At 58.0% G+C, this 12101-nt stretch overlaps 1 protein-coding gene across 1 annotated transcript in view; it reads left to right on the top strand.

Annotated features, from left to right (window-relative positions):
* The window catches only part of ZFR2 (zinc finger RNA binding protein 2), a 68880-nt gene that overhangs the window by 43760 nt on the left and 13019 nt on the right, over positions 1–12101 (top strand). The window contains exons 6-12 of the mRNA XM_054464781.2: positions 1404–1586; positions 3652–3829; positions 5633–5790; positions 6966–7085; positions 7691–7830; positions 9284–9392; positions 10356–10546. Of these exons, the coding sequence (XP_054320756.1) occupies positions 1404–1586; positions 3652–3829; positions 5633–5790; positions 6966–7085; positions 7691–7830; positions 9284–9392; positions 10356–10546 (1079 nt within the window). The remainder of the gene's footprint in view (positions 1–1403; positions 1587–3651; positions 3830–5632; positions 5791–6965; positions 7086–7690; positions 7831–9283; positions 9393–10355; positions 10547–12101) is intronic.

Genomic DNA, 12101 nt, shown 5'->3' with positions numbered 1-12101 from the left:
TGGCGTGAACCTGGGCGGCGGAGGCTGCAGTGAGCTGAGATCACACCACTGCACTCCAGCCTGGGCGACAGAGCGAGACTCTGTCTTAAAAAAAAAAAAAAAAAAAAAAAGATTCCTAAGTTCCAGAGAACATGCATACAGTAAAATGTATGCCTCTCCCAGGTCCTATTTTTCTTCCCTAAAACCAGACAATGTCACTGAGTTCCTGTGCGCTAAGTCGGTGGCCTGCAGGTGAGGGGGCAGTGCCCAGTGTGCCCCAGTATTTTCAGGGGCATTTTTCAGTCTGCAGAACATTCATTCTTGGCATTGTCAGGTCGTGTTGGTTTCGTGGCCCACCTGCCATGTCTTGTCTGTGACTGGCTTCATTTCGGGATTTTAAGCAGCACACCCAGGATTATGCCTAAGGGCTTGGCTGTCGCTTCCCCAGACGCAATCAGATATTTTGGGCCCAGTAGTACCGGATGCGTAGGCCTGTGACTCACGGTGGCTTCCCCCGGGTGGAGCCCCTGTGTCTATTAGCAGTTTCCTAAGACGGAAGTGTACGTGACTATCCTTTGGGCAGCAGGTGCCCTTACTTGGTTTCCGAGGTTGAATTCTGAAGTCAGAATTTTCTGTATACAGCAGCCCCCGAAAGGAACGTGTGATGCATGGAGCATGCTTTCCTAAGAAACTCCTTGAATTCCAGAAGAAGGAAGAAGCCTTATGTCTAGCAGTCTGAGCCTGTGGGTTTGTTACGTGGGCTTCATAAAGGGATACTTGAATTAGCTATGCGTGGTGGCGTGCACCTGTAGTCCCATCTACTTGGGAGGCTGAGGCGGGAGAATCACTTGAACCCAGGAGGTGGAGGTTGCAGTGAGCTGAGATCGCGCCACTGCATTCCAGCCTGGGCGACAGAGTGAGACCCTGTCTCAAAAAAAAAAAAATTGAGAAGTCTATAGTAAGAAGATAGGCTGGGCGCGGTGGTGCACTCCTGTCATCCCAGCACTTTGGGAGGCCAAAGCAGGTAGATACTTGAGGTCAGGAGTTCGAGACCAGCTTGGCCAACATAGTGAAACCCCGTCTCCACTAAAAATACAAAAATTAGCTGGGTGTGGCAGCACCCGCCTGTAGTCCCAGCTACTTGGGAGGCTGAGGCCGGAGAATCGCTTGAACCCAGGAGGCGGAGGTTGCAGTGAGCTAAGATCGCGCCACTGCACTCCAGCCTGGGCAACAGAGCGAGACTCTGTCTCAAAAAATAAAAATAAGAAAAATAAAGGGACACTTGAACCTCCATGGCACCAGGGGATGGAGGGTTGGGGACAGCAGGCCTCTGTTACCACTGAGTTCCCGTGCACTAAGCCGGGGAGGGGGCAGTGGCCAGTGTGCAAACCCCCGCCCAGGCTGCCTCTCACCCCTTGCCGCAGACCTACCGGGAACATCTAGGAGGGCAGAAGCACAGAAAGAAGGAGGCGGCCCAGAAGACAGGCGTGCAGCCCAACGGGAGCCCACGCGGGGTGCAGGCACAGCTGCATTGCGACCTGTGCGCCGTGTCCTGCACCGGGGCGGACGCCTACGCGGCCCACATCCGGGGAGCCAAGCACCAGAAGGTACGGCCCCGCCCGGCCCAGGCTCTGCCACCCCTGGGGAGGAGGCCCCCAGGTCAGCACTTGGGACCCACAGAGGTACCTGGGGAGATCAGAGGGAGCCGGGAGAAGCCTCCCAAGTGGAGCGTGCCCAAGGGCCAGCCCCCCCGGCCCATGCGTCCTCATCTTCAAGGATCCAAACTCCTTTCCGGTTATTTTATTTTAGTTTTCATTTTATTATTATTTTTTAATTGAGACAAAGTCTTGTCCTGTCCCCCAGGCTGGAATGCAGTGGCGCGATCTCGGCTCACTGCAACCTCTGCCTCCTGGGTTCAAGCAATTCTCATGCCTCAGCCTCCTGAGTAGTTGGGATTACAGGCACCCGCCACCGCACCTGGCTAATTTTTGTGTTTTCAGTATAGACGGGGTTTCACCATGTTGGCCAGGCTGGTCTCGAACTCCTGACCTCAAGTGATCTGCCCGCCTCAGCCTCCCAAAGTGCCGGGATTACAGGAGTGAGCCACTGCGCCCGGACTCCTTTCCATTTATAAAGGGTTCCTGCTCATTGCACAAAAACATGAAGTGGCCGAGACACTCACACCCGGACTTCCAAGAAAGCTTGGTATTCAGGTGTGGTGACAGACAGGGCTTGCCCTGTGATGAGATCCAACGCTGTGTTCCCTTTGAGTCTTGCTCTTCACACTCCCTGCTGTAATATCACTGTTCTCCTGTGGCCTTGAAAAGGCCTGGGTTAGGCCGGGCATGGTGGCTCACGCCTATAATCCCAGCACTTTGGGAGGCCGAGGCGAGTGGATCACGTGACGTTGGGAGTTTGAGACCAGCCTGGCCAACGTGGTGAAACCCCGTCTCTACTATACAAAAATTAGCCGGGCGTGGGGGGTGTGTGCCTGTAATCTCAGCTACTCAGGAGGCTGAGGCAGAATTGCTTGAACCCGGTAGGTGGAGGTTGCAGTGAGCTGAGATCTCGCCACCGCACTCCAGCCTGGGCAATGGAGCAAGGCTCCGTCGCAAAAAAAAAAAAAAAAAAAAAAAGAAAAAAGAGGCCTGGGTTTCATCATGTTCGGCGGGGAGGGGATGGAGTCCCCACCCGAGAGCAGGGAGGGGACAGCCGGCTTGTGCTGTAGCCTGGGCTGTCAGGCTGAGCCACCCTGGGAGGGCTGGCTGAGGACCTGGCTTCTCTCCCCCAGCTGCCTGGAGGCTCATCCAGGGCCTCATTCCCTGGCTCGACTCAGGACAGCTTGCTGAGGGCCTGTGTGAACCCTCGGGGGAAAGAGAAATGAGCGGGGAGGCATGGAGGAGGGAAGGAGCGGGGCAGAGAAATGGGGGAAGGAGACTCACTGGCCTGGGGACCGGAGAGCTAGGGGCCGGTGGGGCAGAGCTGCAGGTGTCACCCCCACAGGCTGGGGCTTGGTCTGGGGGTCAGGCAGGCCCTGCTGCCCATTGTGGGGTTTGGGGGTACAGGGCAGATCTCGTGCAGCGCGTGTCAGAGACGGAGCTGGCAAGTGTGTCTGAGACGGTCCCCAGCACACACACAGCGGCCCTGTGCACATGGAACCTTTGCCAGAAGCGCCTTGCACCTGGAGGTGCTGAGAATGGGGCACGGCCAGAATACGGATGTGACCACGTGCACACGTGCGTGCAGAACATGGGTGTCCGTCCAGGGACACGTGCATACCCACCATCCATCCACACATGCTGAGTCTCGGGCAGTCAGGGGGCACTAGGCTGGGGCTTGGGAGGCTGAGAAACGGCCCCACCTGGCAGCCCACGTGGTGGAGGAGGAGGAAGAGCGTCCGTGTGAGCTGGTGAGCCACGTGCTCACACACTAGAGGAGTATCACAGTGCTAGGGAAGTCACAAGCACATGTGCAAGGCAGGAGGCCACCTGGGAAGGGCCTTCTGGAGTGGGTGATATCCAGAGAGCAGGAGGAGAGAAGAGAGGGGGGGTTCCCTGGGACTGGCCCACCCACACTCCCGCTGCACGCCCGTGGAGGCCCTTCCTGCCTCTTGAAAAAGGCCATCAGGCTGGGAGCGGCCCTCACACAAGAGCCCGGCTCTGTCTGTTGCAGGTCTTCAAGCTGCACGCCAAACTGGGGAAGCCCATTCCCACCCTCGAGCCTGCATCGGCCACGGAGAGCCCCCCCGGGGCAGAGGCCAAGCCCACGTCCCCCACTGGCCCCAGCGTGTGTGCCTCGAGCAGGCCAGCACTGGCCAGGAAACCCGTGGTCTCGAAGGCCTCATGCGAGGGTACGTGTGTCTGCGTGCGTGTTCGCGTACCCACCGGAGCCCTGGCCGCCTAGTCAAAGTTTCGTGAGAAAATCTACCATCCAGTCGATTTTCGTCATGTCTTCCCCGGGGGTGGTGAGGGGCTGGCTGGTGCCGTCTCTCCCTTACTCCAGCAGAGCAAGGTGGCCTCCCACTGGCCCACACTGCCCTGAACCTTGGAGACCCTTTGAGACCATTTCCAGAGAGTGCTGACAGAACCAATAAAATGGTACTGCCATTTCTTCCTGTAGAATTTTTTTGTTGTGGTTTGAGATGGAGCCTCGCTCTGTCGTCCGGGCTGGAGTGCAGTGGCGCGATCTCGGCTCACTGCAACCTCCACCTCCCAGGTTCAAGCAGTTGTCCTGCCTCAGCCTCCCGAGTAGCTGGGACTACAGGTGCCCGCCACCACGCCCGGCTAATTTTTGTATTTTTCGTAAAGACAGGGTTTCACCATGTTGGCCAGGCTGGTCTCAAACTCCTGACCTCAAGTGATCCACCAGCCTTGGCATTCCAAAGTGCTGGGATCACAGGCGTGAGCCACCGCGCCTGGCCTCTTCTGGTAGAATCTGGCCTGGTGCCGGGTGCTGGGGTTCTCTGGAAGCCCTCACCCTGCACCTACACGGTTCCCTGGGCTGCCACCTCCACTGTGCTCCCCTGTACGCCCTGGTGCTCACAGTGAACAAATTGGGCTCAGAATCAGAGTTATGTGGGTAGCAGGAAACGAAGGTGGAATCCTCACGCCCCTCCACCTGTGACGCTACCTTCCCTGCGTGCAAAGCCCCAGCTGTCAGAGCTGACCCGCATTAACTAGGATTCAATGCCAGGCATCTGCTCACTGCTTTGTGCGCATTGCTTCACTTTACCTCCACGACAACTCTTTTTTCGTGGTTTGTTTTGTTTTGTTTTTGAGACAGTCTCACTGTGTCACTCGAGCTGGAGTGCAGAGGTGTGATCATAGCTCACTGCAGCCTCCACCTCCTGAGCTCAAGCAATCCTCCCAGCTCAGCCTCCTGAGTAGCTGGGACTACAGGTGTGCACCACCACGTCCCACTACTTTTTGTATTTTTTTTGTAGAGATGGGGTTCTGCTGTGTTGCTCAGGCTGGTCAGAAACTCCTAGGCTTAAGCGATCCTCCCACCTCGGCCTCCCACAGCACTGGGTTTACAGGCATGAGCCACTGTGCCCAGCCCACAACTCATTTAAGTTAATGTTGTCACCAGTCCCAATGTGTAGATGGAAAAGCCATAAATGGTGGAGGTGGAATTGGAACCCGGGTCTGTCTAAGAGTCTCTGCCCTGGACCACCGTGCTGTGCGTGGGCAGGGGCTGAGGGAGCCACATTTTAGTTTTAGCCTCAGCAGCCTTGATTCTTGAATAGCAACATGATTTTGAAGATCAAACCATCAAGTCATTCTGATAACAAAGATATTTGTCTCCCCCAAGGCTCCATAATTTTGCCTAATGGGGGTAGGTTAAGTGTGAGCCTTGGTCCACCTGATACTTAACTGTGGATTTTGTGCTGTCGGGTTCCTCAAGCGAGGACCTGAAACCAGGGCTTCTCCCCGGACGGACTGAAATTGGCCTCGGTTTCTTCACTGGGTCACACGCAGGCATGAAAGGGAGAGTGAGGTCGCTGCCCGGGGCCATTCCCCCTGACGTCACAGGAGGGAGGGAGATGGCACAGCCTGGGGTCTGGGTGGCTCTCCACCCCATGCCGCCTGGCGGGTCTGCAGCCGCAGTGCTTTCTCCTGTAACAGGGTATAAGTGACGTGGTTTTTCCCCTCAGGGCCTCCTGAGCTGCAGGCAGCAGGCTGCAGACCCCAGTGGGGGAAACCAGCCCGACCCAAATTAGAGGGTCCCGGAGCACCTACCCAAGGAGGCTCAGAGGAAGCTCCCGTGGGCTGCTCTGATGCGCAGCCGGTGGGCCCAGAATATGTGGAGGAGGTAAGTCGAGGCTGTCAAGCCCTGGTGCTCTGGTCAGGGAAGGACCTTCCCGTGGGTCAGGCTTCGAGACCTCACCCGGCTTCTCCCAGCGAGATTTACAGACCCATCCCCGTTCCTGAGCTGCACCGGCCAGACCTCCATGGACCAAAACCCCATGCAGACCCGCTTGACACTTTGGGTGCCGGATTTTGGTATCAACAGGAAATGAATACGGCCCGTGAGGGCTAGAGACAGGCCCAGGCATTCCCAACAGGGGGCCCTGCGGAACCGTCTGTCTGGAAGGTGGAAGAGCTCTGGGCAGTAGAAAGCTCCCCGGGAGATTGGAGGCCCTTCCGTCCAGCCCCTTTCCTGGGCCTGGGGGACCCTGGGACCTGCCAAGGTCAGGCTGGTGAGCAGTGGAGCCGAGCTCCTGGGCCAGGTCTGCCAGCTCCCAGGCCAGCGGCAGTTCAGACCCCGGTTGGCCTTGCATGTGCCAAACAGGCAGGGCTGGGTTTCCTCTGCCTTGCCTGTAGGCCTGGGATTCTTTTAAGAGACAGGGTCTTGCTGTGTCACCGAGGCTGGAGTGCAGTGGTGCCATCATGGCTCACTGCAACCTCAAACTTCTGGGCTCAATCAATCCTCCCAACTCAGTCTCCCGAGTAGCTGGGACTACAGGCATGAGCCACCACTCCCAGCTAAATTTTATTTTTTATTTTTTTTTGTAGAGATGGGGGTCTCGCTATGTTGACCAGGCTGGTCTTAAACTCTTGGGCTCAAGCAATCCTCCAGCCTCCCACGGTGGTGCGTGCCTGTGGTCCCAGCTACTCGGGAGGCTGAGGTGGGAGGATCGCTTGAGCCCAGGAGTTTGAGGCTGCAGTGAGCCAAGATCGAGCCACTGTACTCCACTCCAGCCTGGGTGACACAGCAAGACCCTGTTTCTAAAAAGACATACATAAATAAAATGACCAGCAAGGAGGAAGGCTCCGCCGCGACCTGGCAGCGGTAGCATCTCAAATCCCACCCCGCCTCGTGCCCGGTGCGCGTGCGGCTGTTCTGTGTCTCAGGTGTGCAGCGAGGGCGGCTCTTCTGTGTCTCAGGTGTGCAGCGAGGGCGGCTGTTCTGTGTCTCAGGTGTGCAGCGAGGGCGGCTCTTCTGTGTCTCAGGTGTGCAGCGAGGGCGGCTGTTTTGTGTCTCAGGTGTGCAGCGAGGAAGGGCGAGTGCTTCGCTTCCACTGCAAGCTGTGTGAGTGCAGTTTCAACGACCTTAACGCCAAGGACCTGCACGTGAGGGGGCGGCGGCACCGGCTGCAGTACCGGGTGCGTCCAGCAGGGGGAGCCCCGACACCCGTCCGGGGTGTGCTCGTCCCCGGCGGGCGCTGGGAGGCCTCTGGTCGGGCGTCTTGCGCGCGCGTGTGATCCGACGAACTTAAGAGGATGGGGTGATTTTCTGTGTTTTCAACGTCTTGGTCCACGTCTCAAAAGTGTATCTTCGGCTGGGCGCGGTGGCTCACATCTGTCGTCCCAGCACTTTGGGAGGCCAAGGTGGGCGGATCATTTGAGGTCAAGAGTTCGAGACCAGCCTGGCCAACATAGTGCAATCTTTACTAAAAATACAAAAGTTAGCCATGTGTGGTGGTGCGCACCTGTAATCCCAGCTACTGGGGAGGCTGAGGCAGGAGAATCGCTTGAACCCGGGAGGCGGAGGTTGCGGTGAGCCAAGGTCACACCATTGCACTCCAGCCTGGGAGACAAGAGCAAGACTCCGTCTCAAAAAAAAAAAAAAAAAAAAAAAAAAAAGGCTTTGAGAGATGTTTCAGCCCAACAGTTCTAGTCTCTGGGCCTCTCCCTGCACCCCAAGATCCTCCTGGCATCCCTGTCTAAGGCAAAGTCCCTACTCTCAGAGCCTTGCCTCTCCTTTCCAGAAGAAAGTGAACCCGGACCTTCCCATTGCCACGGAGCCCAGCAGCCGGGCTCAGAAGGTCCTGGAGGAGCGGATGAGGAAGCAGCGGCACCTGGCAGAGGAGCGGCTGGAGCAGCTGCGGCGCTGGCACACGGAGAGGAGGTGCCCAGCTGCGGGTCTTGGCAAGGGGGCCTGGTGAGGGAGCGCAGGTCCAGCGTGGAACCTAGACGTCCACTGCTGCAGATTATGGAGCTCCTCCATGTGAGCTCTCAAGCAGTGGGGGGAGACGGGTGCCCAGGCAGTGGGCACGTCCTGGTGTGGGAGTGTGAGAGGGTTCCAGAGCAGACGGGCAAGGGCACAGTGGCGTGCAGACCTGACACGTGGGCTCCAGGGCCTCCGTAGACGCAGGGACACTGCCTGCCAACTCACTGGACCACACGGCTGCAGAGGCGCCTTGTGACCTGTGTCCCCCTGACCTCTGGTGTCCCCTGTGTCCCCTGACCTCTAGTGTCCCTGTGTACCCTGATCGCTCGTGTCCTCTGTGACCCCTTACCCCTGGTGTCTCCTGTGTCCCCCAACCCCCAGTGTCCCCTGGGTCCCCCTGACCCCTGGTGTCCCTGTGTATCCTGACCCCTGGTGTCCTCTGTGACCCCTTACCCCCGGTGTCCCCTGGGTCCCCTTGACCCCTGGCATCCTCTGTGTCCCCTGACCTTTATGTCCCCTGTGTCCCTGACCTCTGGTGTCCCCTGTGTCCCCTGACCCCTAGTGTCCCTGTGTACCCTGACCCCTGGTGTCCTCTGTGTCCCCTGACCTTTATGTCCCCTGTGTCCCTGACCTCTGGTGTCCCCTGTGTCCCCTGACCCCTAGTGTCCCTGTGTACCCTGACCCCTGGTGTCCTCTGTGTCCCCTGACCTTTGTGTCCCCTGTGTCCCCTGACCTTTGTGTTCCCTGTGTCCCCGACCTCTAGTGTGCCTTGTGACCCCTGACCCCTGGTTCTCCTGACCCCTGGTGTCCCCTGATCCCTGGTGTCCCCTGTGTCCCCTGACCCCTGGTGTCCCTCTGTCCCCTGGAGTCCCTGTGTCTCCTGACCCCTGATGACCCTGTGTCCCCTTACCCTTGGTATCCCGTGAGTCCCCTTGACCCCTGGAGTCCCCTGTGTCCCCCGATCCCCTAGTGTCCCCTCATTCCCAGTGTCCCCTGTGTCCCCTTGACCCCTGGCATCCCTGTGTCCCTGACCCCTGGAGTCCCCTGTGTCCCCCTGACCCCAGTGTCCCCTGTGTCCATCCTAGAGCATTTTCTGATGTAACATTTGACTCTGGTGTGTCCAGCAGCAGCAGGTCTGCATTGGGAAGGGGACCAGGACCTCCTGAAGGCTGCGGCTGCCCAGGCTGGGCCTCATTTGCCTAAGGGGTGTCTTTGGCTGCCCCCCACACCAGCTGTCCCAGCCTCAGTCTTCTGTGCATACAGCAGGTGCCCATGCAGTGCAGTGGAGCCCCAGCAAGAGCTTTGGCCTTGCCTTCCTTGCCGGGAGCATGAGGCCCCAGTGTTTCTGACTTGCCCCCAGCTTAGGGCCACTGCTGGCCTGACCATGCTCTGTCTCGTCTCCGTCCCGCAGGCGGCTGGAGGAGGAGCCACCCCAGGACGTGCCGCCCCACGCACCGCCCGACTGGGCCCAGCCTCTGCTCAAGGGCAGGCCGGAGCCACCCACCAGCGCCCCACTCCAGGTAGGTACAGCTTCCTCTGTGTGCAAATGCGGGCGACCTCACACTCCCCGGAGCAGCAGACACCTCCTTAGGAGGACCCGGCCTCCCCCCAACTCCCACATAGTACTCAGAGGATGGGGCTCCACGGCCCAGGCCCCCTCACTCCACAGATGGGAGCCCCAGTACCCCCCAGCCCCTACCACTGGCCACAGAGATCCCTTCTGCTTCCTGGAGCCCCGGGTGGTCGCCTCCCTTGGGGAGCCTCATGGCTCTGTGGCTACTCCTGTCTCGTCTCAGAAGCACCTGTCCCCACAGCCCGAGCCCCCAGCTTCAATGGGAACCTTTTTTTTTTTTTTTTTTTTTTTTTGAGACAGAGTCTCGCTCTGTCGCCCAGGCTGGAGTGTAGTGGTGCAATCTTGGCTCACTGCAACCTCTGCCTCCCAGGTTTAAGCGATTCTCATGCCTCAGCCTCCTGAGTAGCCAGGACTATGGGAGCCCACCACCACGCCGGGCTCTCTTGTATTTTTAGTAGAGGCAGGGTTTCACCATGTTGCGCAGGCTGGCCTGGAACTCCTGACCTCAGGTGATCCGCCCGCCTCGGCCTCCCTAAGTGCTGGGATTACAGGCGTGAGCCACTGCGCCCGGCCTCAATGGGAACCTCGGATTTGCACATTGCTGTAAGAAAGGGGTTCCCAGGCTGACTCAAAAACCTCTGATCTGGAAATTTAAGAATATGGCCAAAGGTGGCGGAGTTTCCCCCATTCCTTCGCTCAGACCCGAGCTTCCTGCAGCCATCAGGGGCAGCCCGAGGTACCTCCCTGTTCCCCACCCCGGGGCTCTCTGTGTGCGTTGGATTCTCACCTGGCCACGCTGCTGCCTCGTAACCCGGCTGGCCACGGCCACCTGCCCCCACCTGCCCGCCTGCCCAGCACTCCCCAAGGGACCCCACAGACCACCCTTGACACGTGCGGCCTCTCCCCACAGCCCGGGCGGCGGCCGGCGTCCAGCGACGACCGCCATGTCATGTGCAAGCATGCCACCATCTACCCCACGGAGCAGGAGCTCCTGGCCGTGCAGAGGGCCGTGTCCCACGCAGAGCGGGCCCTCAAGCTGGTGTCCGACACACTGGCCGAGGAGGACCAGGGCCGCCGAGAGGAAGAGGGCGACAAGCGCAGGTCATTGGAGATCCCCTTCCCCAGGGCCCAGCTCTCAGCCAGGACAGAGGTCAGCTCCTCAGGACGAGACCCTGCAGGAACCCCCAGTTCTGATGGGCCTGGAGCCATCGGTGGCCCGCGGCAGCTTTCCAGCCCCAGGAGTGGGAAGTTCCCAGGTCTCAGAGCTGGAGCTTCTCGGCGCTGAACGAGGCTGGTTTGCAGCGGGTGATCCGTGCTGTTCTAATGCCTTAGCGTTCCCTTTTGCTATTGAAGGCGCATCTAAAAATAGTTCACAAGGGATTGACAGTCTCTGTAAACCTCAGTTTCCTCATTGGCAAAAGGAAAAGCTGAGCATGATTCTGACGGACTTCTCTGCCTCGGGGAGTAATTGAGTAATCAGAGTAGTTCATGTCACTGAGCGCCTGTGTGAATCAGCTCCAAACTCCTGTGATTCTTAGGAAGCGAGAAAGTCCCCACGTCGTCTAAATAATTGATGTGGAGTTAACTCATCTGAGCGGGAGTTACCTTTTTTCAAAGTCCTTCCTGCTCTGGCAGCTGCTGTTTTTTGTTGTTTTTTGTTTGTTTGTTTTGTTTTTTAAGAAACAGATCTCACTCTGTTACCCAGGCTGGAGTGCAATGGTGCGATCAGAGCTCACTGACCCTCAGAGCCCCGGGCTCAAGCTGTCCTCCCGCCTCAGCCTCCCGAGTAGCTGGGACCGCAGGTGCCCACCACCACACCCAGCTAATTGTTAACTTTTTGTAGCAATGAGGGGTCTCGCTATGTTGGCCAGGCTGGTCTTGAACTCCTGGGCTCAAGTGATCCTCCCGCCTCAGCCTCCGGAGTACCTGGGACCAGAGGCGCCACCACCACGCCTGACTAATTAAAAAAACTTTTTTGGAGGCAGAGTCTTGTTGTGTTGGCCAGGCTGGTCTTGAACTCCTGGGCTCAAGCGATCCTCCCACCTCGGCCTCCCAAAATGCCGGGATTATGGGTTCACTTTACTCTTTGAATGCTTCTCTATTGTGGTAAAATCCACATCACACAACACTGAGCATTTTAACCTAAGTGCACAGCTCAGGGGCATGAAGCACGTTCACACGTGCAAACTACACCCCTGTCCATCTCCAGTGCTGCCTCATCTTCCCAAATGGAAACTCTGTCCCAATTAAGCAAACTCCTCATTTTGTTTCATGCACCCACGTGTGCCTGCCGTGTCTCTGTGGATTGGCCTGCGCTGGACAGTTCATAGAAATGGGGTCGCACACCGTGTGGCCTTTTGGGTCTGGCTGATCCACTCGGCCTGAGGGCTTCCTTTTGCTGGAGCACAGAGTACTGGCTCCATATAGGAAATCTGAGCCTTGCACCTGTGGGTTGCAAAGTGTCCCAATACAAGGAGCACCCAGGAACCTGCCCTCTATCTTTTTTTTTTTTTTTTTTTTTTGAGACTGAGTCTCACTTTGTCGCCCAGGCTGGAATGCAGTGGTGCAATCTCGGCTCACAGCAACCTCTGCCTCCCAGGTTCAAGTGATTCTCCTGCCTCAGCCTTCTAAGTACTGGAACTACAGGAATGTACCA

The sequence above is a fragment of the Pongo pygmaeus genome, chromosome 20, assembly GCF_028885625.2.
Source record: "Pongo pygmaeus isolate AG05252 chromosome 20, NHGRI_mPonPyg2-v2.0_pri, whole genome shotgun sequence".
Lineage (NCBI taxonomy): Eukaryota > Metazoa > Chordata > Mammalia > Primates > Hominidae > Pongo > Pongo pygmaeus.
Note: the sequence above shows the minus strand (reverse complement) of the source record. Positions and strands in the feature narration are given on the sequence as shown.